General features: G+C 31.0%; 1 protein-coding gene across 1 annotated transcript in view; it reads left to right on the plus strand.

Moving 5' to 3' along the window:
* The window catches only part of TECRL (trans-2,3-enoyl-CoA reductase like), a 92199-nt gene that overhangs the window by 59647 nt on the left and 6273 nt on the right, over nucleotides 1–26279 (plus strand). Inside the window, exons 5-9 of the mRNA XM_060011737.1 lie at nucleotides 165–280; nucleotides 4554–4659; nucleotides 5930–6002; nucleotides 11799–11842; nucleotides 22266–22323. Coding sequence (XP_059867720.1) covers nucleotides 165–280; nucleotides 4554–4659; nucleotides 5930–6002; nucleotides 11799–11842; nucleotides 22266–22323 — 397 coding nt within the window. The remainder of the gene's footprint in view (nucleotides 1–164; nucleotides 281–4553; nucleotides 4660–5929; nucleotides 6003–11798; nucleotides 11843–22265; nucleotides 22324–26279) is intronic.

Below are 26279 nucleotides of genomic sequence, written 5' to 3' on the forward strand. Positions count from 1 at the left end.
GATAGCACTTAATTTAGTTCTTTTTCAAGAATAGATGCTCACCTGTCCATTTCACCAATTTACGTAGCAGGCTAAGTCTGTGGACATGCTTATTATGGTCCTAAGTAAATCTTAATCATATCTATAAAATGTACTGTTTAATCTAAATCACCTTCTTTTTTTAGGTATTTTTGGCTGAATACACAGGACCTCTGCTAATATATCTCCTCTTTTATTTGAGGATTCCATATATATATGACATGAAAGAGAGCTCTAGAAGATTACGTCACCCAGTAGTACAGTAAGTAATACATATACATGGAACATATAGATTAAGGAGGAGACAAACTAGTACAGACATTATGCTAATAAATATTTTTTGTAAACACAATTATAGTGGATTGAATTTTAGGGTAATATATTTTAGATAACAAGAAGTAATGTATGCATGCCAACTTTTAAGTTTATAAACAGGAACTATTACTTAATATACTTAATACTTTAAGTATACCTTAAAGCAGAGGTAATTTCAGTTAATAATGATCACAATCAACAAGAGAAAAGCTTAATATTACAAAGTTGAGAGGCCATATATAGGACTCAAAATATTAATACTTCCCTAAAAACATGGGCAACATTGAGTAGAAAAGAAATAATGACTGAACTAATAAACTGGAAGAAAAAGGTTTTAAAAATTACAAAATTAAATTTTACTTTTAACCAGGACAGTTATCAAAGCAGAATATATAACTACAGTTCTTCACGTATTGTAGAAATAGTCTCCTTCTCTCTTTCTCTCTTCATATCAAATAACAAATTAAAGAGAAAGAATAATCATTCAAGATGCTACATTGACATGTAGAGTTAGAAATCTGTTAAAAAAAAAAAAGGAACCTGGGCAAATGACTAAACTCTAAGTGAATTAAAAAGCAAAATTCAGGTCATAAGGATGCTAGAAGACAGAGAATAATTTGACTCCTGGATTTCTCATCTCAGATTTGTCTTTCCTTCATTCTTAATCCTGTACTCCAGCAACAATTACCACCCTTGTCCTGACACCTACCATGCCCTTACACACCATCCCTCTTCCTCCATTGCCTCCCTCTTCTTTATTTTTTTCAAACTTCAAATAGAGCTCAATATTACTATTAGCCATTCCTATTCCTTCAATGAGAAATACGTTACTAAAATGTTTTTCCTTTATACAGTTTATTACTTTAAAATTATATATTTACATAGTCATTTGTGTCTTTCCCTCTATAGAGTTTAATTTCTATAACGGGTGTCTTTTGGTGCTCAGTCAATTTTGCTGCTTAACACATTACTTGATTTATAAAAAATACTCAATAGTAATGTTCTGTATGAATAAATACATGAACCAGTTACATGAAAATTTATTTTATATTAGGCACTTTTAGAGTATAAAAACAGAGGAACCTGATCTGGATGTGAGTTCTGAAATGGGCTTTTCTATGAAAGTTATGTTTGAACATTTTTCTTTGTTTTCTGAAGGGACGTGTCAGATTTTAACTAGTAAATCTGAGGAATCTTCATATGGAAATTATCTGTGGTACATAGCAGTTTGATGCTTTGTAGGAGCAGACAGAAAGCTAGGAGAGTAGAGGCACAGAGAAGCAAGGGGAGATTGGATCTCAGGGATCATAGTCAGGTCAGTATCTGGCAAGTTGCTCAGGGCCTTTTGGAATGTTAAAGTCTACCTTTCTTTTTCTTAAGTTAAGAGAATGCCAAATTCATTTAGAAAGTCTGGGATGGAGTGTTCATAGGTGAATGTAATTGCCCTCATTTTTTAGATCAAACATATAATGTGTACCAGATATATATACAGCATGAAAAAAGAACACGTTTTTTTTTCCCCAGCAGCATTCTCAAAGGAATTGAACGACAGTTGGTTATTATTCTTAAACACAAACACAGCATGTTTTATAACTTCTCAGTGATAAATGTATCTGTTCCACATTCTTCCTAAGGAGCAAATATGTGAAGTTTATATTAAATCATTCAGAGGAGATACACACAAACACACAAACTACTTTTGAAATTTGAGTGTCTAGTAGAGGTCAGGTCATCCCTCATATACCACACTCCATCTAAAAAAAACTCTAAAATCTTCTTTTTGTTGCCTTTCCTGAGCCCTTCTCAACTCCTGGAATCCTTCCACTGTGCCCTCTGCAATTCAAAGTCCACTGTTAGCAAATTTCTTATATTGTCAACCTTTTATCTGAGCATTGCCTTCATATTCTTCCTCAACAGAAACCTGGTACACTGCCTCCCTTGCAGCTCTATAAAGTGTCTTTTTTCACAGTCCTCATACCTTGAAACTTACTTGATGAAACATAAGATATTTTCAAATATTACATTTGGGAAAAAGAGACCCAAGCCTATTTATGGATGTTCAATTAGTTTAGCACTGGAAAGAGAAAGAGTTGATGTTTGAAGGGAGGTCAACCATAATTAAATAGAATATTTTGGAATGAAATCAAACTTGGTAAGTACAAAGTCCAATAATGTGCAAAGTGGTATATATCCAGATATTAAGTCATAGCTAGCTGCTATGCTAATATCTATGCCCTAATCGTGAAATATAAATTAAATATGTGAACTAATTTAATCATAGTTTAAATTAAAATTTCTCATTCAGTGCTCTGCTACATTGCTGGGCATAAGATAATTTTTCTGCTTTCTTACAAAATGGAAAATTCTACTACTCAAGTATTTATATAAATATTCTTCAAAAGAACCAAGAAGTTAAGAGAGATGCTGATTCTCTTACCAGTCCTTTGAACCCACATGCAACCTCCTATATCAGGATGTTTGTTTTTGCTTCTCTTACTGTCTAGAAAGCTCTGTCCCCAAATATCTACACTTTGTTTTCTCACTTCTTTCAGAATTTGTCTATTGTTCTTAGATATACACATCACACAGAACATGTCTCTCCCATAATAGGTGCACAATTATATTTTTATGAATTAATGAATAATGATCTATTCCCTAATGATTTAGCCAGGTTGGTTTGTTTTTGTTTGATTAATTATTTGTTTTCCCTAAAGTCATTCTTATTAATACCAGAAATCATTAATTCATTGTGTTTAATATAAACTTACAGTGTAGACTCAATGTTTGATTTTACATATTGTAAATGAAATGCTTATTTTTATGCTTAACCTTTATACATTTAAGTATATGATCTTTGATCCTTATTGATTTTCTTGAAAAACAATTATAGTTTTTGAAGTTTTACAGGTTTATTTATAATAAAATAGATGCATATTTTAATAGAAAATATTTTAAATATAAACAAGAAAACATATTTCTATAAACCATATTTGACATCTACTTTTTAAATATTAGTTATATAAATGACAAGAAGAGGTGATATGTTAGAATAGCAACAAAAACAAAGCAACACAAAATACTGCAATATGTTAGGCAGTCAAAGACCAAACATAAAACAAACTAAACAAAACAAAAGCTGCATTGACTCCATAGGAAAGGAAATTCCAACTTTTTCAGTCTATGGTACTTGCTAAAGGACAATCAGACAATGAAAAAAGTATTTTGGATATTATAAAATGTCAAATGCATTGTAAGTATGTTTTGAATACTTTTAAAGTTGTAAATTTTCTGCTTCAGTCTTAAGGCATTTTGAAATGAGCATATTTACAATTATTATATTTATATATATATTCCTTGGGCAGATGTAAACATACAGTTAATGACTGTTGTTATGAAATATTTTGAGAGTCATCAGAAGTAAATTTATAGAAACTGTTGTTACAGTACTTTTATTATTAAATAAATTTAGAAATTTTCTAGAAAATAAAAATATCAAAAAAACTTGTGTTTTGGTTACCAGAAACAATATTTCCTGATAAATAGAAAGTTGTAGCATACAAATGAACCTATTTACAAAACAGAAATAAAGTCACAGATGAGAAAACAAACTTACGATTACCAAGGGGGAAAAGTGGGGGAAGGATAAATTGAAAGATTGGCATTGACATATACACACTACTATGTATAAAATAGATAACTAATAAGAACCTACTGTATAGCACAGGGAACTCTATTCAATACTCTGTAATGATCTATATGGGAAAGGAATCTAAAAAACAGTGAATATATGTATATGTATAACTGATTCACTTTGCTATACAGCAGAAACTAACACAACATTGTAAATCAACTATACTCCAGTAAAAATTAATTTTAAAAAAGATGTAACTTCAAAAATAAGAAAAAGGGACTTCCCTGGTGGTCCAATGGTTAAGACTTTGCCTTCCAATGTAAGGGATGTGGGTTCAATCCCTGGCCAGGGAGCTGAGATTCCCACATGCCTCGAGGCCAAAAAACCAAAACATAAAGCAGAAACAATATTGTAACAAAGTCAATAAAGACTTTAAAAATGGTCCACATAAAAAAATAATAAAAGAAAAAAAGAAAAAGAAAGTTGTAGTAAACTAAAAAAAAAAAAAAAATTAAAACATCTTATATATAAGGTGACCCAGATTTTTTGGAAGGGAATTTAATGTGTTTGTGTTTTATTTTCTTTCTAGCTTGGCCTGCTTCTGTCATTGTATACACTATATCCGATACCTTTTGGAAACCTTATTTGTTCACAAGGTTTCCGCAGGACATACACCTTTGAAAAATTTGATAAAGGTGGGAACTGATATGTTTTGTAATTTTAATTGTTATTGAGAAATTTTATGTATTGGATCATCTACATCATCATTAAATCATGTTTATTTCTCTCAAGCTTAGATTTTTCTATTCAGCTTTATCAGCATATCTTAAACATTCCGCTCCTGAAATGCCATTTCCTGAGCGATCTAGTTCATTGGAGCTGCCCTCAACCAATAACATTACATAAAATATTTGGCATGACCTTACGTTACAAGTTACATACTTTTAGGCACCTTTAATTTTGGAAATACTTAGCACTGAATTCAGATTAAGTGCCACTTGAAGAGGAAGAATCTCATATATAAACCCTCTTATAAATATACATTTGTGTGATTAAAATGATGATGCTACACCCTATAATTGTGATTGGTGTCAGTGTAATGACAATATCTTTGCTCTTCCCCAAAATGGTAAATACAAATGTTATTAACCATCAATTAACTATCAAGAAAACGGGAAATGTTCTGGAACATTGAAATGGAAATGTACATTAGATAACATGGTGTAATTCAGTTTTCCAATTCAAAGTAAAATTTATTTTAATTTTTTTCCAATTTAAAATTTAGTTTCAGAATGAATTATTTCTTTACTAAAATATTCCTGAGTTTTAGCAAATATCTGTTTTCTTAGAATTTCAACAAGCAGACATTCTATTGTTGTCATTATAATGAAACAGTAAACTCTAGAACTTTTACAAACCTCAAAAAATCATTTAGACTAGCTTCTCTTTTGAGAGAAGTTATTAAAATTCATCATGTAAGATCAGCAACATAGCCTAGTACACCTAAAATGAGGCCATTTCCCTCTATAATCAATCAAGAAACATTATTACTAATGATTAAATAATTCATTCTTTTACTCATTTACTGTTGGAAAATAGCTGTTTATTATTTTTATTACTTCACTCCTATATACTACTTGATAGACAAAAGCTATTCTTGAAAAATCTTCATAAAATATATTGTTACATTTCTCTAAATCCTCATTTATATTAACAAGTGTTGAGCAAAGAAATGCATTTTCTTAGTGATATCAAATAGGTACTTTTAAAATGCTACTTTACTGAATGAAGAAGCATTCCATTTAACTAGCTTAGAAAATTTATAACATTTTTTATACCAAAATGCTGCAGTGTGGCATATAAATGTGTGGGGTGACTTCAAATGATGTGATATATATATTATATATATATATATATATATATATATATATATATTCCCTAACTTTTATTGTGTTTTATTTGTAGAGTTGTGCCTTTTATTGGGGATTCACTTCTTGGATTGCCTACTACATTAATCACCCACGGTATACACCACCATGTATGTAGAATTTATTCTTCTATACCCATACTAAATTGCCAACATCAAAACTCTGTTCTAAACTACATAGAGATAATGAACGACATGGCACATATAGAGGAATAAGAAAATAATGTCAATTTTAAATTGCTTTCATAATACTCCATTAAATTTTTATGTAGGCTTAAAAGACCAAATTTGACTGACGTATTTTGATTTATTTTCTTTCCATAGAAACTCTAGCAAAAAATGTAAGTTGATTATAAACCTTGAAAATGACAGACAGTAAAATGAAAGAGTAAAGATGAAAAAGAAATATGCCATATAATCACATAATCATGTACAACCATCAGGATTTTTAAAATATAATTAAATTATTATTTTAAATATAACTTCAAAAGAAAAAAATAGAGGCTTTTTTTTCCTGTGACATATTGTTCTCTATTTATAACTTTATTAAATGTCTTGTCCCTTGACTCAGATGAAGCAATTTAGTGAACTGCACACTGGAACCAAATCTAAATCCTCAGCTCCTTATCTTGGGGGAAACATACCTGTCCTGATCAAAGAATTACATTTCTTTTATCTTCTGTGGACCTTTCTCTTCTCAGCTTTTACTGTAGCTCACAAGGCACACACAGCAGAGCCCTATTGTTATGTGTTGACATTTCATATTTAACTGAGAGTTTTTTGTTTTTTGTTTTTTTGCGGTACGCGGGCCTCTCACTGTTGTGGCCTCTCCCGTTGCAGAGCACAGGCTCCGGACATGCAGGTCCAGAGGCCATGGCCCAAGGGCCTAGCCGCTCCGCAACATGTGGGATCTTCCCGGACTGGGGCACGAACCCGTGTCCCCTGCATTGGCAGGCGGACTCTCAACCACTGCGCCACCAGGGAAGCCCCTGAGAGTTATTTTTTGTGGTCTATTTCTAGTTTATAAAGTTTGAAAATAAATGGATATAAATGATGTATTCAAGCTTTATTTTAGATTTTATAAAATAACATAAATCTTAAAGACATTAAAATAAATTAATATCTTTTCTTGAAGCACTGACACAGAGAATTACATTATTCAGGGTTTTTGCCAAAATCAGCAAATCTAGTTCAGCAATCACAGTAAATGATTGCAATGTTCAGAACTTTAACTCTTCTAAATACTAACAAATTAACTATGAATATTGAAGGAGAAAATTCCCTGATCTCACAAAACTCTAGCTGATTTTTAAAAATATTTTAACAGAAGATGTACCTTCTAAGTTTAGAACATGAACAGAAAAATTTTTTAAAAGATATTTTTTATCCATAGTATGTTTAAAAAGAGGAGCCTCTGAAAAATGCTACATTCCTATATCTGATACAAAATAATAGAGGTTAACTGTGTCATATATGCAAAATATTTATGGAACACTTATTGTTTGTCAAGAACTGTAAAATTGCTATTTCTTTTGTAATTAGAAACAATATTATTATGTAGGTGTTAATATTCCCCATTATATATTAGGAAAATAAGGCTCTGAAAGTTTAATTTTACTGTGCTTAAGACTCTTAAATGAATATGATGTAAGTAGGACTCAAATAATGTGAAAATATATAGAGCATTACAATACCTATTCCAAGTGGAGGGTGAATATCATATACATGCACTGCATGCTTTGCATGGCTCTGATATGCATGGATTTCAGTTTTTATGGTTTATTTAAATAATACCAGCCCCTAAAACCATGCTTCAAATTCAGTTACCACATACGCTAATTGTAATTTCACAATTGCAGCTAGCTCTTTAGTCCACATATCACTCTATAAATAATGGATGCACATCATGGTCAGTGACATCTGATGGTGGTTGATAACTGCACATCTCTTATTCAGTTCACTCACAACCAGCAAATAACTGGAACAATTGTGGAGTCTGGGAAGTCCAAGATCAAGGTGCTGGCAGATTGGGTTCCCTGGTGGGGACTCTCTTCCTGACTTGCAGATTGCTCCCTTCTCACTGTGTGCTCACGTGGTGGAGAGAGAGAAAGCAAGCTCTCTGGCATCTCTTCTATTAAGGACACTAATTCCCATCAAAAGGGCCCTAACCTCATGACCTCATCTAAACTTAATTACTTCCCAAAGGTCCATCTCTAAACATCATTATATTGAAGATTGTGGTTTCAACATCTAAATGTTGAGAGGCACCATTCAGTCTATAGCAATAGTGGTGAGGGGCCTAGGATAATTAGCCCACATTGCAGGCAAATAATGGGATCTAAGTTGTCATGTGATTATGACATTTGTTAGGTTTTATTTTTTCCTTAGAATTTCACTTTTCTGCATAAATGCTACAAAAAGTTCGATCCTTGCATTCATTATCTCTGCCTAAGATTTTTAAAGATTGTTCTTCCCCTTTTATAACTCTTTGATTAGAATTTATAGAGTAAAATTTTTGATTATATATTAGATTGTAAAAATCCAATGCTGTTCCTTCAAAGTAGAACTAGTACAAACTACACTATCTTTATTTTTTAATTAATTTTATTGAAGTATAGTTGATTTACAATGTTGTGTTAGTTTCTGCTGTGCAGCAAAGTGAATCAGTTATACATATACCTGTATCCACACTTTTTTAGACTCTATTCCCTTATAGGTCATTAGAGTATTGAGTAGAATTCTCTGTGCTATACAGTATGTTCTTATTAGTTATGTATTTTATATATAGTAGTGTATATATGTCAATCCCAATTTTCCAATTTATCCCTCCCCACATTCCCCCTAGGTAACCATAAGTATGTTTTCTACATCTGTGACTCTATTTCTGTTTTGTAAATAGGCTTATATGTGGAATCCAAAAAAAAGAAAAAAACGGTACAAACTACATTATCTTTAGATGAGATGAACTAAACCTGAAAACATAGATAAGTATAAAACATTTTTAAATAAAAATTTTAAAACTAGATACTTAAAAACCTATTCCTAAATAACTATTGAATTTAAAAGTAAAAATACATTACAGAAAAGACAATGACAAAGTGACAAAAGAGTAACCAGTACATATCAGAGCTTTTTTAGCCAAGTAGTTATAATCTTATTAAATAATCATATTTAAGGAAAATGAAACAAACATACTAATTAAACAAGTTAAAAATTCCTTTATATTAAAACACTGTACTCAAATTATATGCTGCATTAAGTTCAGGTACTTAAGAGTTGTAGAATAGTTGAGCCAATTTTTAAATTATTTCCCTTGAAAATTTTCTTTAAAACCTGAATGCTTACAATGTAATCTTCCTTCATTTCATCCTCACAATTAGAAGAAACAGTGGTTGTATTTTTTATGCGTGTTTAATTTTTTCATCATATTTTTCTGTGCTTTCACTTTGTATATGTTCTTTTGACTTACATACTCAAGTGTTTAATTCAGGATATTTTGTCCTTACTACAGATATGATAATTAATTTTCCGTTATTTTTATGTTGTCATAATTTACATTGTGCTTTGCCCCTTACATCAATTGGGTTTTTTTTTCACCTCTTTCTGTATTCTCTACACTAACAGTTTCACATTTTTTATAGCCCTATTCTCAACAGATCTGACTGCACAAAATAAATAGCATTTGCACATTTACACACACAAAGTACTTAAATGAAAAACAACATATTGGTATGTATTTCCAACGCATATACCATTAGGGAGGTCACTTTACATACTTGAACAATATTTAAAATAAATAAGAAAAATATATTATCATAATTGGACTGCCCAATGGCAGGAATATTCCATTAACCATAAACTGGAATGAATATGTTCAGGAAGTTTAATACAAAAATATTCAGTATCAAAAACAGTCAAGGAAAAATGACCTATATTTTTGCCTATCTAAATGTGAAATATTATACAAATTATAAAAACATTATATAAGGTTTTAATGGTATCTAACATTTTTTCTAGAAAGTTTATTTCAAATTATATTATCTGTAACTTTTTTTGGAAATAAATATAAAAATACTTTAAAATTACACTCTTTGGCCCAGTACCTTTATACCACATCATTATTTTTTCTCATGAAAAAATTGAAACAAGGCATATCTTCACAGTCTTGATGAAATGTTCTGAACCCTCTCATCCCTGTGTTAATATCTATTCATTTTTTTAGATAAAAGTTCAGTCATGTACTCAAAGTTCTCCCTGATCTCCCTGATTACAACAAATCTTTCTTTTTAGCTCTTATATTAAATATTGCATAGATCCTTCTCAGTAACACATTAAAGTTGCATGCTTTCATTTGTTAGCGTGTGATGAGTATTTGTTTCCTTGTCAGAAAATAATTTCTATTAAGATAAGGGCTGCATTTGTGTTTATTTATAATTAATTTATCCACAGTCACACAGCCTGCCATATAAATTACTAAAAACTAGTGTTGAATTAGTGAAGTTTAGTCTAGTAGTAGATACAAATTTTTAAAAATTATGCTCTATAGGGATGAATACCAACTAATTATTATGATTTAGCTAGAGAAAAATATTTAATTATATGGCAAAATGTATATAATATAATATTAAGGGACTAAGTGATTATAAAATAATTCTATCAAATATGGTAAAAGTATATAACAAATATGTATATTTCCAAAGGGAAAAATCTGAATATTAACTGGTTTTCCATGGATGAATTTTATTTTCCCTTTACACTTTTATGTCTTTCAAAAATGTCTCCATTAATATATTTTATTTTATAATAATATATATGTACTTTATTAAAAAGAATTCCAATACATGTACGTGTTTTACATATATCCATGCATAAATACTTATATAAAATTTAACTATATTACCCTCTTAAGTTTCTAGCCCATGGAAATAGAACTTAAATAAAAGATTTATATGGAAAGATGTTTGAAACAGTACTATTATTTATAAAATTAAAGTAATTCTAATTATGCAGCAATTGGATAATATTTAATGTTTTAAGACTAGCCACATTATACATTGTGATGTAGTTTCTATCATACCTTTGACCACGAATATTTAATAATATCGTAAAAGTCTTTAAATATATTCTTATGTAAAAAACCTGATTCAAAATGAGTATTTACATTAATTTTTATTTGTAGATGTGTTTACATAAATAAATGCAATTTACATAAAACTAGAAGAAATGCAACTGTTAATATAGATAATGAGCTTATTAGATAATTTTATTTTTCATTATTTTTGTATATTCCAAATTCTCCTCTATAAACAAGGTGAATTTAGAACTCTGTTTCAAATTCCATTTTGTTCATTACTCTTTATATGATTTGGCAAGTTATATAAAGTATAATTTTTTACTGTAAGGTGAGAACAATAATATTTGCTTCATGTGTTTGTTTTTATGGTGAAAATATATAAAACACTTAAAATATTGCCTGTTGCAAAACATCAATGCAAAAATAAAAATTACTATTATTAGCATTTTTCTTTTTATTGTTGAACATTTAAAAAGAAGAGATATTATTGAGTGCAATTACACACTAGGTCATACTAATATGCTTTTAAAATGACAAACAAGGTATATTAAATCTGTTTTCAAATAGTTTAATAATAAAAATTATAAATAGACTCCATTTATATTCTAAATATCATTAGGTCACTAGAAGATAAGTATACATAGAAAGCAAAATATTGTCATCTCTTTAGATTGCAAAAGTATCATTCCAAAAGGTCAGATAGTACATATCACATATCACATAGTACTGTTTATTAGAGGGTAGTGATATCCAATAAACCTTTCCTGAATTATATCTATAGTTTGCCAATCCAAAAAATGAGTGCTTACATAACATCTTCTTCTGCTTTCTAGCATTTGGAAACAGGCAAGTCACAGTATCTGCTATCAATTTTCTGGTATGTATTATTTATATAATTTGCTATTCATGCTCTACTTGTGACATTATTAAGCATTCAAATAGATTGCATTTAAGGATTTGTCATGTAGAAAATATGATTTATTTTTATATTATATGCATAATGGCATTAAATTAAATAAATCAAATAACTTCCCATAATCAAGTCATTAGCTCTCTAAATCTTTTCATCAAAATGTTCTACTCATCTATAAAGGATGATTAGAATTATTTGAAATATAGTAAAATTTGGGGGAAAAATTAAACTCAGTAATTCTTCCAATTGTCTGCACATTTACCAACTTACAAACTGCTAAAAGCAGAAAGTTTTACAAGTCTACCTGATGATTATGCAGAAAACTCTGGCGTAATTATTAAGTAATTCTGAATGAAAACAAAGTCTACTTTTGTGAATGAAACAGGGCTCTATACTAATTGTCCTCAGTCCAGTTCTTTAGATCATTCTATTTAACTTCACATATGCATTGTCTGAATCTGATACAAATCAATCTGACTACAAAATATTCTTTATTATTTCTGAAATGCATTATTTTATTAGATATATATTTAGCTCCACATGCCATATAACTCCATGATTTCATTCTTTAGTCGTGTTTTCCCTCATTCTTGCCCTTGATAGATTAACTTTCATTATTCCTGTCCCTGATACATTAATAAACACCCATGACTCACGTACATGACAAGATCCTTTGTGAAGTTTGTATTGAACAACTTATACCCCACCATTTCATACAAGGAACAGATTATACACTACACTTTGTAAAAAGCTCTCATATGAACCTCTATGTGTATATGTGTGTAAATACACATAGATATATATGTATATAGAATTAATAATTTAGTTAATAACATCCACTACTGTGTTGGCTCTGAGAGGGGCAGGTTATGCTTTTATCTTTTTAGCACCTAGTATTGTACAAGTGTACTCACCACTTGCTTGAATAAATTACAAATTATTTTATTTAGAATTTTAAAGCAAATAGTTTGTAAATATATCACTGCCTTTTACTTTTCCATGTGTGCATATTGTTTATAGTCAGCAATCTTGCAATTCATTTATTTTGATGCCTTCATTGTTAACCTATGTTGAACCAAGTCTAATGTTCTCTGTGTATTAACTACTCAGTAAATGTGAGCAAATGGAAGAATAAATTGATGAGTGAACAAAATAATAACCACACACTTGCTATTTATTCAGATATGTATTTAGATTAATATCTGATTGTTTTATTTTTCCTCCTTAAGATATCTCCTACTTTTTTTTGCAACTCATTTACTGTCATTTATTTCATTGTAAATATTTACACAGCTCCCATTTTATATAATATTTTTGATTTCTTCCCTTTTCTCAAATGTGATATGGTTATAAATCCATGGCTCTGGTGTGAAAGAAAAATTTTAACTTTTTAAAACACTATATGTCATAATAGTTATAATATTTTTCTTAAAAAGTGAAAAGATACATAATTGGAAATAATCAAAATTCTAATAGTTTGCTATGTACATTTTCCCCTAAAGATTTTTTAAAAATATGCCCTTTTTATTAATATACTAGTTCTTCCTTCTCATACATGCCTTTATTAGTCAGTGCTATTTTGTACATTATCCACTGGAAAACATTTATTAAATAATAACAAGAAGAATTAGGCAAATAGGAAAACTTTATCACAGTTGCTGTCTTATAGGAGCCAAGGCACCAAACTACACAAATACCAATTAATAGTAGCATAGACTATGTCCAATACAGACGTACTAGGTAAATGTAAGAACTTTAATTCCACATTTCAAAGCAACATAAGTTCCACTGTGACTCTGTTAAACTTGTAAATTGTGATGACAAATTTAAAAGGCCTTCTAGCATAACCCTCCCAGACTTCAGACAAGACTACAAAGCTACAGTAATCAAAACAGCATGGTACTGGCACAAAAACAGACATATAGATCAATGGAACAGAACAGAGAACCCAGAAATAAGCTCCCACACCTACCGTCAATTAATCTTCGACAAAGGAGGCAAGAATGTATAATAGAGAAAAGAAAGTCTCTTTGGCAACTGGTGTTGAGAAAGCTAGACAGCGTCATGTAAATCAGTGTAGTTAGAACACTCCCTCACACCACACACAAAAAATAAACTCAAAATGGCTTTAAGACTTAAATATAAAACATGACACCATAAGACTCCTAGAAGAGAACATAGGCAAAAGATTCTCTGACATAATTCGTAGCAAAGTTTTCTTAGGTCAGTCTCCAAAGGCAGTATAAATAAAAGCAAGAATGAACAAATAGGACCTAATCAAACTTATAGGTTTTTGCACAGTGAAGGAAACTATAAACAAATGAAAAGACAACCTATGTACTGGGAGAAAATATTTGCAAACAATGCAACAGACAAGGGCTTAATTTCCAAGATATACAAACAGCTCATACAACTCAATAACAACAACGACAACAAAATCAAAAAACAACCCAATCAAAAAATGGGCAGAAGACCTAAATAGACATTTCTCCAAAGAAGACATACGGATGGCCAAAAAACACATGAAAAGATGCTCAACATTGCTAATTATTAAAGAAACACAAATGAAAACTACAATTATGTATCACTTCACACCATTCAGAATGACAATCATTCAAAAGTCTACAAATAACAAATGTTGGAGAGGGTGTGGAGAAAAGGGAACCCTCCTACACTGTTGGTAGGAATGTAAATTAGTGCAGCCACTAGGGAAAACAGTATGGAGGTCCCTTAAAAAACTAAAAATAGAGGTACCATATGATCCAACAATGCCACTCCTGGGCATGTATCTGGAGAAAACTCTAATTCGAAAAGATACATGCACCCAATGTTCACAGTGGCACTATTTACAATAGCTAAGACATGGAAGCAACCTAAGTGTCTATTGACAGATGAATGGATAACAAAGATGTGGTATATAAAATGGAATATCACTCAGTCATTAAAAATAAAATAGTGCCATTTGCAGCAACATGGATGGACCTAAAGATTATCATACTAAGTGAAGTAAGTTAAACAGAGAAAGACAAATATCATATGATATCACTTTTATGTGGAATCTAAAATATGATACAAAACGGAAACAGACTCACAGACCTAGAAAACAAACTTATGGTTACAAAAGGGGAGAGTGGGGTGGGGGAAGGGATAAATTAGGAGCTTGGGATTGGCAGATGCAAGCTACTGTGTACAAAATAGATAAACTACAAGGCCCTAATGTATAGCATGGGGAAATATGTTCAATATCTTGTAATAAACTATAATGGAAAAGAATAAAAATAAGTAAATATAATTAAAAGGCCTGCTAATCCTGGAACTTCTTAATGTAGGCAAGACACATTGAACTTTTACTAATAAAATATGATAGTAAGATATACATTTTAGGAAATTGATTCTAATACAGAATATAACAACTAGTGAGTTTATTGAGCTTGTATATAATCACCTAAATTGAAGATTCCTACCATATTCTTATGAGCATAACACCCTACAGTTCAAGGTTAAATTTTTCATTCATAATAACTGAAAACATATGTGTGAGTTTCAGGTTTATCACAAATACATATGTGCAAACAGTTTAGAAAAAATAAGCAAACTGTTTTTATGTCTAATCTATTTTAAATTATTTTATATTAAAATTACCAGTATATAGTAGAATCAATTATATAGAAGAAACAAAGGGGAAATTCGTGGGTCAATCTTGTATAATATAAAATTCAACCAGAAAATGTGTATCCTATTTGCAAGTGCTAATGTTTTTGCTAATAAAATGTTATGTTTGCAAAACTTCATGTTCTTCATTTATTGATCTATACACTCTTTCAACACAGAAGAAGAAAAGTATTATTCATTAAAGTTGGTTTACCTTCTGTAGTTATGTAGAGCCAGATTACCACTTGGTAAGAAGATAATATGTTAGAACTGTGTTGAATATGATTACAGTTAATTCTTAATTATTAATGGATGAATCATCCCTTTTGCAGACTAACCATTAACAATTATAACTTTTTCTTCTACTCTCTCCATTTTCTTTCTACTAATATTCTGAGTTCCCTAATACACTAAACAAAATATGTCAAGCAAAACAAGACACTTCACAATGTGTACATAATATATTCCAAAATTAGGTAATGATTCTTTGTGGAAAATCTGATTTTGCTGAGTTTTGACATGTTTAAACTATGTCATGTTTAAACATGTTTAAACTATGTTCTAAGAAGTATTTTATCACCCCTCTTTTTGTATAAATTCTTTTTGACTTGCAACACAATTTACTTCCCTTGAATATATTCTGGTATCACAAAATCTACAAGGAAAAAATCAAATATGGAAAATCAATTATATGCAACTCTGTAAGCACTTTAGAATATCTCTCTACAAAACTTTTAGATGTAATTTTGATTTTTCTGCTGCAAATATTGTTGAGACACACTATAATCCAGGCTCTTCATATTTCTATGATTCCCCTAATTATCCTCTGAACCCAACTTCACCCACAAAACACCAAAATTACCATTGCAAAACAATATATATTTTACATAAATAATAATCTTGTTTCCTTTATCCATTCTTTCTTTCAACTTTATTTTTGCTCTCCAGAAGCAACTGATTGTCAATTCTTTGTACATTGAGCATTACATCAGAAAAGAATTTTTTTTCTTGCTTTTCTTACTCTCTTCAATAATGTACAAAATGGGAGGAATAGATAATAATACATAAGACATGGTTTGAAAAGTGGTGACATTAATTTTTCTCCGTGGTTTTACCTCTGTGTCCTCATTCTCACAATTAGTTATTCACTCATTTAGGTTGAGTTTGTTTTCTCATTATTAAAATGCAAATACTCTTAGAGAAATAATAAATTAGGCTCTTATCAAGAAGTCACACCTGCTCTTGTAGCATTTAGCTGAAAAGGACATTGTACATAGTACAATGATTTTTGATTAGGGGAGAGGATTCTGGGAATGATATATCATAGCTTTTAATAAGGGTGGAGGAGAGTGGGTTCCTGCTGTGGAAACCACAGAAAGGCTAGTGAAGTGCTTGTGAGTATTTAGTATTTGTGGATGAGATGAATGAGGGGAAAAAAAGATGTACCACAGTTAAATATTTTCAGCAATTTGCTCAGATTTGGTCATGACAATTTTTTTCTGATCCTCTGCCAACTCTTGAGAGATACGAATAAAATGATTTACATTTACTCCTTACTGAAGACTTAAAATCTAGGACTCTGTTTTCTCATCATTTTCACTTCTTCTCAAAGCCCCTGAAATATCTGATATAAATAATAACATAAATAGGAATCAACATTTATACCTAAATTTGAGCTCACTTCTTCTTAAATAACTTATTTAGAAAACTAGTTTTAAGAAATTAATGATATAAAATTAATACATATTATATTTTGCTATTTCATTATAATTTGTTATAATTGTTGTTGTTTTTCAGCTAAAACTGACTTACTCCTAATAACAGTAGTGATTTAAAATAAAATCAGCAGTTACTATAACCATAAAAATTATCATCTTGATATATAATTATCAAAATATATAATTATAAATTATATATAAATATATAATATCAAAGCTAATGTAAAAGAATCCCCAAAATAATGACAAGTGTTTTAACAATAATTAACTACATAGTATATATTTATTTAAAAATAATATTTATTTAAAAAATTCTACTCTATTGTACTATTCTTATACTATATTGTTATGCTATATGTGCACACTCTTTTGTTATACAATATTTCATGAAAGCTCTATGGATTAAAACAATTCAGATATCCCCAAAATTGTGGTAATGAGATGGATCAGAGAAATAAAATATTTTTAAACATTAAATCAATTCCAAAATCAGACTTCAGGTTACAATTTATGAGTGAAAATATCCTCTCCTATAGCAAAGTTTAGGCAATAAACTATTAGTCTCATGCAAAAAATAAATTACTAAAAGAACTAGTAAAATTTATCATTCATATCATACAATAATATAAATATGATGTCTGAAATTTTTTAAAAAATCTTTCAGTTTTTCATTTTCAAAAGTATATTGGTTAAAGCAAAGAAAATACGATGGAGCAAAGACAGTCATAAGTGGTGCTGAAATGACTAGACATTCACATGCCAAAAAAAAAAAAATCTAGGCCTAGAACTTATACTCAACACAAAAATTGACTCAAAATGAATCACAGACCTAAATGTGAAACACAAAACTATAACATCCTTAGAAGATAACATAGGAGAAAACCTAGATGACTTTAGGTATAGCAATGACTTTTTAGATACAACACCAAAACACAATCCATGAAAGCAATAAGTGGTAAGCTAATTTATTAAAATGTAACACTGCTATGCAAAGACAATGTCAAGAGAATGAGAAGACAAGCATAGACTGCGAAAATAATTTGCAAATGACACATCTGATGAAATACTGTTATCCAAAATATAAAAAAAAAAACTCTTAAAACTCAACAGTAAGACAAACAACTTGATTAAAAGATTGACCAAGACCTTAACCAATATTTCACAAAAGAAGATATACAGATGGCAAATAAGCATATGAAAAGATGCTCCACATATCTGTCATCAGGGAAATGCAAATTAAGACAACATGATACCACTATACACCTATAGAATAGCCAAAATCCAAAACACTGATAACACCAAATGCTGGTGAGGATGTGGAACAATGAGAACTATCATTCACCGCTGATGAAAATGGCACTGCCATTTTAAAAAGACTGACATTTCTTACAAAACTAAACTTACTCTTACCATGTGATCCAGCAATCATGCTCCTTAGTATTACCCAGAGGAGTTGAAAACATATGTCTATACAAAGCCTTGCACAGGGATGTTTACAGCAGCTTTATTCATAATTGGAAAAATTTGGAAGCAGTAAAGATATCCTTCAGTAGGTGAATGGATAAATTGTGGTATATCCAGACAATGGGATAGTATTCAGTGTTAAAAAAAAAAAAGAGCTATCAATCCATGAAAAAAATATGGAGGAACCTTAAATGTGTATTTAAACCAATCTAAAAAGCTTATATACTGTATGATTCCAACTCTATGATATTCTGGAATAGCCAAAGCTCTGGTGACAGTAAAAAAAAAAAGTCAGTGGTTTCCAGAAGTTGGGGGAGAAGGATGAACAGGAGGAGTACAGAGGATTTTTAGGGCAGTGACAATACTCTGTATGATACCATAATGATAGATAAATGTCACACATTTGTCCAAACATAGAATGTATAACACCAAGCAAACTGTAATGTAAACTGTGCACATCGGTTGATAATGATGTGTCAATGTAGGTTCATCAAATGTAACAAATGTACCAGTCTGATGGTGGGTGTTGATAATGAAGGAGGTTATGCATGTATTGGCAGGGAGTCTGTAAATCTCTGTAACTTCTCCTCAATTTTGCTGTGTACTTCACACTGCTCTAAAAAAATTGTCTTAATGAAAAAAAATCATAGGTTGGTATTCATATACTTTCTGTTAAACCAATAATTAATATATTGAATATATTTCTTCTGAAACACATGTATATTATCCTTTTTAAGAAATGGAATAAAAAAATGGAATCACATATAAGTGGGTTTCATAATTAAAGAGTAGAGATTAGGAATTAGAATAAAGTTCTATAATTTTATGATCATAGTAATATAAATTATCATAAGTTATGACTTAATGAATGCTGAGACAGTATATTGGCTTATAGTATCAAACAGTATTTCAGTGTATGTGATATACCTTATCCCTTACAGTAGAAACTAACTCTCCAAAAAGAAAAAAAAAGAGAAACTAACTTCCCAAGATCAGAGGAGTTGATATATTTTACAGGTGAAACTTTTTGTAATTATATATTTAGCCTAGATTTTCCTTATTTTTGAAATGTTTATTAAGGTAAAATAAATATAACAAAATTATAATTATTGTTATTATCATTATTATAGAGAAAAAATAGCCGAAACTCAAGCTTAAGAGTGTTAGAAATATTTTAGCAGATTCTGTTTCATATAAATTAGTAAAATGATTATCACATTGCTTAAATGATAAAGTTATAAGATATTAGAACTGCCAATAATTAATAATAATGCATATAAAAATGTAGGGATAACATATGCAGAAAAAAGATAGATTATGGTCATCCTCTAAAAATATTATGAGATCACAGAATAAAGGTTACTTGTTTTTGCTGTGGAAACTAAAAGTATTTTAGTTTGATAATATGACAGCCTGACTACTTGATTGATGGCTACAAATTCTATATTAGGGCATTTGTCTGCTGTTGTTTGTTTTTCTAAGACACATCACTTTCACTATTTAAAGCAGAGAATGCTTAACATGATGAAACTTGTTAGGAAGAGCAAGATATACATCTCCCTTCAAGTTGGTCTCCCTGGAACTTTTGTTTTGGTCATTGGCCACTGCCATCTTTGCTACAATGCCAACATGCTATGACTGAGTCACAATAAAACCATCTCCCCTTATCTGTGGGGGATACATTCCAAGGCTCTCACTGAATGTCTGAAACCTCATATAGTACTGAACCCTATATATATCATGTATTTTTTCTTAACATACATAACTATGGCTAAGTTTAATTTATAAATTAAGCACAACAAGAGAATGTCAGAACAGATTAGAATGGCCTGAGATTTCATCATGCTGCTCAGGATGGAGGGCAATTTAAAACATACAAATTAATATCTGTAATTTTCCATTTAATATTTTTGGACTTCAATTGACTGTGGGTAACTGAAACCACAGAAAGTGAAACTGCAGATAAGGGGGAGGGGCTACTGTGCCTAGTATTAAACAATAAGAATCTTACTGCTGAAATTTTATATATTCTGATACAATCATGTCTTTCAACCTGAAAACAGTAGAACTTAATCAGGAATATTTTCAGAAAAATCTATGGAGTACAATGTGATGCATGATATGTCACTTCTAATATATTAACCAAAGTGCTTTGTGGTTTATTAAAATTTAACATTCCCCACATTGTACATTGTTAAATGTTTAGGCGTACTGATTAAAAATAAAATTGTAATCTCAACGAACTGAGAGTACAAAGGGTGCTGAAAGAAGTAAAAATGCTTTCATTACATTCTGAATCAAAACATTTTTTAAATGATGATTTTTTCCATGTAAAAACTGTGATTTTTTTCAATTCTGTTAGCTGGAAATTTCATATTTCTTATTTATTCACCTAATGATAACTCTGAAGAAGAGAGTGGACTATTGAATCATTTTTCAAATGAATGCTACTGTGAAGCAACAAGTAGTCAATAAAGTTTTTATAAAATCAAGCACAAATGAATATTTTAAAATTTACTTTAAGCCACCCATATGCATCCAGGTACAAGTCTATTTGAATTTTTATCATTTACCATTCTAATGTTCTTTCTCACTTAAAACATTTTACCTAGTGGCTTCCTTTACTTTTAATTGTGGTAAAAATAAAAATATCATAACATTTACTATCTTAACCATTTTTAGTGTACAGTTCAGTAGTGTTATGTATATTCATACTGTTGTGCGATAGCAATTTTAAAATCTAGCCCATCTTGTTCTTCACAACTAAAGCAATTTTGGTAATATCTGTGGGTTGCTTATATTTTGGATAGCATAACCTGCTATTAATAACGTAGTATTTATATATTGAATACATACTTTGCATTGAATCAGGTAAGGTGTATATGACAGACAAAGGAAACAGTCCTATCTTCAGAGGCTACATGTTGCAAATTCAAACAGTATTAGCCCAGGAGATATTGTTAACCCTGAAGCTTCTTAGAGGGTCATAGTTGTCTACTAAACAGGGACAGCTAGTGGAGTGTACATGATTAAGGGGTCAGGTGACAGACAAGCAACAAGTGACTTTGTGGGGCAGTACTGCTTACAATACATTTTCTAAACTGAGCTGAAACCAACCAGGAACCATACTACTACCCTTGCAGTGGAAGGGTTGCTACTGTGTTAGTAAACCTGGAATATATAAACCTATGCCAAATATATCTTTCAGTGATACGGCTTGTCTCTTCATGCTGTGAAAATTTACCTATTGTATCAAATACAAAGCAGATAATCAACAGGACCAGATTAACAAGGCAATTTGAACATAACTATCAAAAGGGATCAAGAATACCTTCAAAATCTCTACCTCAATGTAACTCATTCCTTTGATTCTACATATGTCCACAGCAGCTTCTTTCATTGTTAAAATACAAAATTTCTTCTTCTTACAGTTAGAGTAATAGTATATTTTTGGATCTTTAGAATCAATATGTTACATGGATATTTGTATATCTAAAAATGTATTTTTAAAAAAGACAAGTATATCACACTGAAAAGGTTGAAATGTTTTGCAGATTTGTGAAGCTGGAAATCATTTCATCAATGTAGTGTTGGCTCATCCCAATCACACAGGTTAGTCACTTTTTTTAATCTCCTCTAGAGTGAATTATGGTAATTGTTATTTTTTAAAGCAATAGTTGGAAACATTTAAGATTAGTATTCCCCAATTATTGCTCTTTTATGCCTAAGTTTTCAAAATATTTGAACTATATTATATTCCCTAATTATGGTTTCTCTAAAGTGAAGTGTGCATGTACAAACACAAACACACACACACACACACACACACAATCTCTCTGTCTCTCTCATTTAAATATATGAAGAAACAAACATGATTAAGAAGTAAAGAAGTATGAAATCCTTTGATGAATATCCACATTTCTTAGGTTAACTTTCAATTCTTAATCTAATTTGCACAGTATGTTACAATCCCACTGTATTTCAAATGACTTCTTAAACTTTTTCTAATAAAAGTGAATTTTCTCTTTGACAAATTCAACAGCAGTGAAATAGCAATGTTTGGGAGAACATTTTGAATTTACTGGTTTGCCAAAAGATTTGAAAAAATTTACACTGTCTATATAATTTAAAGGTATTTTTGGTAAATCAATACTCTCATTCAGGTTAAATTATAGGTAGGGATTCGCAATGGCTTACTGTACATTGTACATAATTTAACTGTAATTTCCAATAGCAGTGGTCAACATTTGGATTTCATGTTTTTATCAATCTAGTTGCAAATATAAAGTTGTGTCTGTCTCTTCAAGTTTGTTTTAACTTGAATCTACCTGAATTTCTTAACATTTTCTTGTCTTGAACAGTTCTGGCAGGCTGGGGAAATATATGAAACACTTTCCAGAATATTTTTTTCTATAATACATAAAATTACAAAAGAAATTTATTATATTAGAATATTTGTGAACACATAAAAGCTGTAATATTATATATAACATAAATGTTTTGATTCCTACATTACATAACACTTTGATCAGTACCATATTGATAACCATAAATTATATATATGGAAATCTAAAACAACTGTAATATTATTTGAAAATATCTCTGCCTGAAAAAAATTAACAGAATAATGCAAATAGTATTGTGTTTTGTTGTCTGCATTTGTATTGAAGTAAATCTTGCATTTTATTTAGAGGTTAAATGCCATTTTTATCTAATCCAAATTCATAGATCTACTGATTTCTCTTTGGAAGTATGTGAAGCCCAGATGAAAAACTTCTGATAGTCTGATTTTTTTAAGTATAGAAGCAGAACACAACACAATTTTACAAAAATGCTAACATTGCCAAAGTTATGAATATCACAACTTTTAGTCTTGACCCTGACTCTCTAACTGTGACTTTGCTCAAGTTTCTTCATCTATCTGGTATATGCAGTCATTACTTGAAAATGAAAATTTTAAATCATCACGTTTTCAAAGTCAAACTTTGGAAATGTTTATGTGAGAAAGACTTTTCTATGTGTGTGTGTATGCTTTTACTCCACCCTTTACCTTGCTTTGTATGTTGCTCTTGCCAAGTCAGAAGCCAATCTAATCTTCCCTCCTTGATTAATTGGCTTGGTCTTTTGCCTCTAGACTCAAGATACTTTTTCTTTATCACTGAAGTCTATTAATTTTGTACAGAGTTTTGCAGGATGTGTCTTAGATTTGATAATTCCAGATCAATTTTCCCAGAGACATGATGTAATCTTCTAGTAGGTTGACTCATGTCTTTGTTTTAATTCTAGAAAGTTTTCTTGTATTATAGTTGAAAATTTGGTTTGTTACATTGTGGACTGTGTGGAGAGGGTGGGGTTACATTACACGCATGTTACATCTGCCTCTATTTTATATATCTATCACTTTCTGTTTTTAACTTTTTAGATTTTTTTTCACTGTTTTTGTTCATCTACTTAATATCCCCTATTCTACTGAACATTCTACCCTTAGGCAAACTGAAAATATGTATCATATTAGTAATGTGATTTTTTCCTACAATTTAATTCTTGAGAAGAATCAACTATTTTTTTGTTCCTGTTTTGTCCATACCTATTTTGAGTTCTGGGATTTCTTAACAGTTATATTCTTTGTTATCTGCAAATGCTTCTATGCATTAAATTTTTTCTCTGTTTTAATTTTTGGGGGAGTTATTTTTATCAGTTGGAAAAAGTTCTGGCTTTTGTTTTTATTCATATAAAAGCCTTATGTGAATACTGATCAACTTATGTTCATTTTAAGAGTGTAGATTGTCCCTGAAGAGAAATAACAAGTGTTTTTACAGATGGGGTGATTGAAGTGAAGTCTATAAAGAATAAAGTGTGCTCTGGAGGGGATGGGGTGTTTCATTGTGTCTTTTGATCCTCTATACACTCCTTTGTTTTCTAAATTCCTTAATTCCCAGAAATACTACCTTCTTTCCCTTCCCCTCTAAGCCTTCAAAGTATTTTCTCCTTTCTTAGAAGCAGTGCCTTCTAATATGAAAACCTCTGGACTCACTACTCTCAAATCATTTCATTTCAGTTCTCTGTATCCAGTGTCCTGATAACCTCAGGTCTCAGACGTTTTCTCAGAGTAAACCCTCTTCTTCTGATCATGAATTCTTGATATCTGCATACACAGTGCACTCTTTTTCCTTACATAAAATCCTTATCCAACTCTCAGTTCCTGTGTCACCTCTAAATGAGTCTCTGTTGCTCTTGGATTTTTATTTCCCCACTTACATATTAATTCAAGTTTGTAGTAATATCTGTACCTTAGATATGCTTTAGGCATGAATTATGGATTGGGGGACCATTTTATATTGACTGTTTAAGCAAGATGTCACAAAATGTGTTCCCCAGAAAACACCATTTGATATAGAACACATTTTTAAAATGCTTATTACAAAGTACTGAAAAAAAGGGAAGAATTGTGCCTAGTAGGAAACTGAGTTGTGATGTCTGAAGGATGGCCTCAGTCATTTCTCTAGGGTTATCTGAAACTAGGAGAACACTTCTGAGTTACCCTAAGTTGGAATGACTAGAGAAAAGGTAGGTTGGATTTGGGGCTCCCTGGAAATGGGGAAATTATCTAGGATAAGGCAGTTCTCTTTTGTCAAGGCCATCCTTTCAGAGGGTGTAATAGGTGAAAGCTTTCTGCTACCAGAAGAAATTTGAAAGAGACATATTTGTGGGAAATTACACAGCCTTCACTGCTGCACATGGCCTTGGTCTAACAACTGATTTGTACCATCTTCCTCCTCCACAAACTTCTAGATTCCCTTCACCCTCAACTGACACATTTAACAACTCAGGGATTATCTGTGGTATGACATGGACCCTCACTTGAGGGTCCTTATCAGGACATGGACATGGCCCCTGTCCATGGGTCAAGGGAATACCAGAGATGTCCAAATACTAGAGGCAAAATATACTCTTCTTACCCCACTGTATAACAGCAGGTTTACCTCCTTTTCATGATAGAATCAATTACTCTGCCAAGAGTAGTGATTCATTCCCCACAACACTGGGGTCTTCAGGTTTTAAGATCCTTGTTTCCAAGTGGAGAATTTTCTGTCATGGGACCTGGGTTGATTCCTATTCAATTATAAACCTTATCTTATAGATTTAAAGGTGTACTTTGACCCTAAATCAGCATTTCAACTGTGCCTTCAACAGATTAGCAAATTAATCCATCAGGTTGGCAACTTTTTTTTTTTTTGGCGGTACGCGGGTCTCTCGCTGTTGTGGCCTCTCCCATTGCGGAGCACAGGCTCCGGACGCGCAGGCTCAGCGGCCACGGCTCACGGGCCCAGACACTCCGTGGCATGTGGGATCTTCCCGGACCGGGGCACGAACCCGTGTCCCCTGCATCGGCCGGCAGACTCCCAACCACTGCGCCACCAGGGAAGAGGTTGGCAACTTTTTGATGATGCTGTATTTGATATGAGAAATTGTTCCTTTGGTTATGGGCCCACTTCTGTACTTCCTTTTTGAAAAATGGATTTCTTAAAGTAACAGTGTATTGTGGATGGACCTAGAGTCTGTCATAC

This window comes from Delphinus delphis, chromosome 5 (genome assembly GCF_949987515.2).
Source record: "Delphinus delphis chromosome 5, mDelDel1.2, whole genome shotgun sequence".
NCBI lineage: Eukaryota > Metazoa > Chordata > Mammalia > Artiodactyla > Delphinidae > Delphinus > Delphinus delphis.